Here is a 4,717-nt window from a genome sequence, read left to right as displayed (position 1 = left end):
ATAAAAACATTCATTTTTTTATTAGTGGTACACAGCGTTACGAAAAATTTAGAAAGGGTGCACGAAAGTCACAAGTTTGGGAAACACTGCTTTATATAGAGAAAAAGAATCACGAAAAACTCCCATGGTCAGCCCGACAGTAAAAAGACTTTAATCAGACTTGTAAGAAACTGAACTTATTGAGCAAACGAGTTAGTTTGAAAGTTCAAGTTTTTAAAATTTCGAAGGTCAATTTTACACATACATGTTTTTCTTTCAGTATAATTAACTCATACTGAAAATGTAATAATGTTCTTGGTGAGTACTGTACAAATAAAAAGTTTTTTTTTAAATCATTAAAAACTACTTTCAAAAAATTTACTTATTGAATATTGTTGTAACAGTTGGCTTAGTTTTAATCTGTGCTTTTATTTAGGTATTAGGAAATTAATTTTCAATCTATATATATACATATATATAAATGTCTGTGTGTGAGTGTGTATGGGTGTCCTTTACAAACTCTTAAACCATCCGACCGAAAGCTATGAAACTCTTAGAGTAGGAATAGGGGTAGAGAGCGCAAGCCCATTCAACTGCCACTTGCAAAACCGCTCCAAAGTAAATCAGCTGACTTTACCCAATCTCGCCAAACGAGTTTTCATAAGTGGAAAGCAATCGCTACTTTGGCGCAAGATAATCGATCACCTCAGGTGGTTTCCAATTTGGATTTGTTCCTTTGGAATCTGAAGATGATGAAATTTTCGGGAGAGCTTAACCGGCGATTGATTGTCTGAGTTTATTTGCCGTATGATTGTTAATTCATAAAGTTGCTCAAAATATTTATTATAGAAAAATTGTACTTTTTAAAAATTTATAATGAAATAATGCATTGATACACATACACACTTTAACAATTCTTTAGGCTCTAAGAAGAAAGAATTCAATTTAATCTTAAAAAGTAATTGTAAATTTCCTCAAAATATCAATTGTCAACCGAATATTTTTATTATCTTATCATCGTAATGTTTAAAAAAGTATGCGATGTACGATTGTCAACTTAATGAAGTTGCCCAATATAAATGAATTCAATAAATTATATTTTTTAAAAATCGATTATCATAAAAATGCATAAAATTTTTTTAAATCAATTTTTTAGACGTCACATGAAAAATTATTTTCAACTAGTTTTACTTAATAGAATGTGAATTGTAGTAAATATGCACATTTTTACAAAAGAGATCTTCCTCAAATGAAGAGATACTTTATGTTATCAGAAGAAAGAATACTTTTATGCTATCCATAATTGAGTGATTCTAATTTTCTATCCAAATTTTCTTAAAATATCAATTATATATCTACTTAAGTCTTTTTTAATGCAATATTTAAAAGAAGAAAAAAACTATGTAAGGAAAGTTTGCAGTCATTTGGGTCATTGAGATTTATTCATTTTTAAAATGTATTCCAAAGTTTGAAAAGATTATATTGGTTTACGAAAAGAAACTTTGATAATTATGTTAATATAAATGTGCATCTTTCAGAAATATATACCAATAATTTTGAGTATCAAACACTAGAGTTGGTTAATTCTAGTGCACCAGTGAGGTTATTAGTATGGAGTAGCAAATTTCATTTGATTTAGAGTATAAATTTAGCCATTTTGGGTATGTTTGGAACAATAATTTCACACCACTTAGAACTGTAATGAAACATGTTTTTTAATGCAACATAAAACAGTTAAAAGATAACTATCAAAGCCAATTTTTCAATACAAATTATTTTTTTATAATGTAGGAACTGCATCTTTTGTCAACCAAGTGCCTCCAAATTTTTGACGGTCGAAACAATCCTCAGTAAAATGTTTTGAGCAAACTTTTGAGCATTTAGAAGGAGTAAAATCATCTCTTCGAATTTTAGTCAACCACAGTTTTTTTCTTTCAGCATCCGTTGGAAAACTGGAAACCAAACAATTAAGTTTCAGCGGATAAATATTTTTTTATCAAAAAAATAAGTAAAAAAATAAAATAAAACTAACTATATAAAAATATGAGCAAAGAAAAAAATAATAAAATATAAAAGAAAACTTGAATAAAAAATTACATAGCATAAAGAGAGTTCATCTTGAAATAGTTTACATTAGAAAAAGTAACTATGAAAATAACAATTCACTATAACATTTTTGTACTATAAATGTATTTGCTAAAATGTAAGATTATATGTAACTGTAATAATTAACTTGTAGATTTACATACGCAGAAAAAAATTAATTTAACATTAATTTTATCATTATTTAAAAATGAACATAAAATTGTTTGATGCATGACATAGTTTTATATTTCACGTATAGACATTAAAAAAGATTTTTAAATTATTTTATAATAATTCAATGATGTTATTTTGGACACAGAAATTAGCTTTTAATGGCATAATATCATAGATTTTAAAAATGTATGCCTAATAATTAAAAATCTTTGCAATAGAATAAATACTATTCCAGTTAAAAATTAGAAAAATACCAAGCAAGAATTACCAGTGTTTATAATACATAATGGGACTAAATGAGATGTAAATTAATTATCAATGTGAAAATATCAGTTCATCGTATATAATACAGCGAAAATTCAATCAATTTGTATAAAACGAATTCCATTAATAACGTAATTTATTAATTTCACTAACATGCAAAACAAAACAGCTTGAAATTTCCTTTCAAAAATAAAATCAAAAATAAAATCATAAACTTATCAAAATTTAAAACAAAGAATAAATAAATTTATACCACCATAAAATAATAAAGAATTAATTATCTCTGTACATAATTATGAACAAAATAAGTCTACGCATTCTATTTAAAAAGTTTGTTTACATGTCATTTGGCGAGAAAAAAAATTCGCCAAGTGAAAAAAGAAGAACTTATAATTGAAATGCCCTAAAGGGAATAAAAATAGTTAAAAGGACAAAAAAATTGAGATAGATAGTATTAGCATATTATAATAATGCATTCTAGATTTTTAAATAGTGTTTAAATGCTTAAAAAATTAACATTTCTAAGTAAAATAAGTGAACAACGCGTGTACGATGGACAGTTATTTAAACATCATCGTAAAAATAATGAATAATAATGCGAAATCTTACCTGTGAAATGTTATAGGACCTCCGGTGACTTGCCTCTCATTACATCCATAAGCACAACAAGATAAAACCATCTTTAATTCAAATCATTCAACGAGATAGCTGATGCAAGAACTAGACGTCCATTTAAATAACATTAGAATGCGACCGCGAAGAAAACTCGCTTGCCGTAAGTCACGTGATTTTACTTTGGTGCGGGTTGAATAGGGTTGCTCGCTCTCTACCCCAATTACTCCTCTAAGTGTTTAAATAACTGTCCATCGTACACGCGTTGTTCACTTATTTTACTTAGAAATGTTAATTTTTTAAGCATTTAAACACTATTTAAAAATCTAGAATGCATTATTATAATATGCTAATACTATCTATCTCAATTTTTTTGTCCTTTTAACTATTTTTATTCCCTTTAGGGCATTTCAATTATAAGTTCTTCTTTTTTCACTTGGCGAATTTTTTTTCTCGCCAAATGACATGTAAACAAACTTTTTAAATAGAATGCGTAGACTTATTTTGTTCATAATTATGTACAGAGATAATTAATTCTTTATTATTTTATGGTGGTATAAATTTATTTATTCTTTGTTTTAAATTTTGATAAGTTTATGATTTTATTTTTGATTTTATTTTTGAAAGGAAATTTCAAGCTGTTTTGTTTTGCATGTTAGTGAAATTAATAAATTACGTTATTAATGGAATTCGTTTTATACAAATTGATTGAATTTTCGCTGTATTATATACGATGAACTGATATTTTCACATTGATAATTAATTTACATCTCATTTAGTCCCATTATGTATTATAAACACTGGTAATTCTTGCTTGGTATTTTTCTAATTTTTAACTGGAATAGTATTTATTCTATTGCGAAGATTTTTAATTATTAGGCATACATTTTTAAAATCTATGATATTATGCCATTAAAAGCTAATTTCTGTGTCCAAAATAACATCATTGAATTATTATAAAATAATTTAAAAATCTTTTTTAATGTCTATACGTGAAATATAAAACTATGTCATGCATCAAACAATTTTATGTTCATTTTTAAATAATGATAAAATTAATGTTAAATTAATTTTTTTCTGCGTATGTAAATCTACAAGTTAATTATTACAGTTACATATAATCTTACATTTTAGCAAATACATTTATAGTACAAAAATGTTATAGTGAATTGTTATTTTCATAGTTACTTTTTCTAATGTAAACTATTTCAAGATGAACTCTCTTTATGCTATGTAATTTTTTATTCAAGTTTTCTTTTATATTTTATTATTTTTTTCTTTGCTCATATTTTTATATAGTTAGTTTTATTTTATTTTTTTACTTATTTTTTTGATAAAAAAATATTTATCCGCTGAAACTTAATTGTTTGGTTTCCAGTTTTCCAACGGATGCTGAAAGAAAAAAACTGTGGTTGACTAAAATTCGAAGAGATGATTTTACTCCTTCTAAATGCTCAAAAGTTTGCTCAAAACATTTTACTGAGGATTGTTTCGACCGTCAAAAATTTGGAGGCACTTGGTTGACAAAAGATGCAGTTCCTACATTATAAAAAAATAATTTGTATTGAAAAATTGGCTTTGATAGTTATCTTTTAACTGTTTT

General features: G+C 25.8%; 1 protein-coding gene across 1 annotated transcript; it reads right to left on the bottom strand.

Moving 5' to 3' along the window:
- Positions 1 to 1,676: 1,676 nt before the first annotated feature.
- LOC107440061 (THAP domain-containing protein 1-like) lies at positions 1,677 to 3,321 on the bottom strand. The gene is made up of 2 exons (XM_087165469.1): positions 3,112 to 3,321; positions 1,677 to 1,931 (listed from the first exon to the last, which is right to left on the bottom strand). The coding sequence occupies exons 1-2, from the start codon at positions 3,180 to 3,182 to the stop codon at positions 1,760 to 1,762; spliced, it is 243 nt and encodes an 80-aa protein (XP_087021595.1). The 5' UTR covers positions 3,183 to 3,321; the 3' UTR covers positions 1,677 to 1,759.
- Positions 3,322 to 4,717: the final 1,396 nt, after the last annotated feature.

The sequence above is a fragment of the Parasteatoda tepidariorum genome, chromosome 6, assembly GCF_982258835.1.
Source record: "Parasteatoda tepidariorum strain Cologne lab strain chromosome 6, Ptep-v5.0, whole genome shotgun sequence".
In the NCBI taxonomy this organism is placed as follows: domain Eukaryota; kingdom Metazoa; phylum Arthropoda; class Arachnida; order Araneae; family Theridiidae; genus Parasteatoda; species Parasteatoda tepidariorum.
The sequence above is the reverse complement of the archived record's forward strand: the minus strand, read 5'-3'. Positions and strand labels throughout refer to the sequence as shown.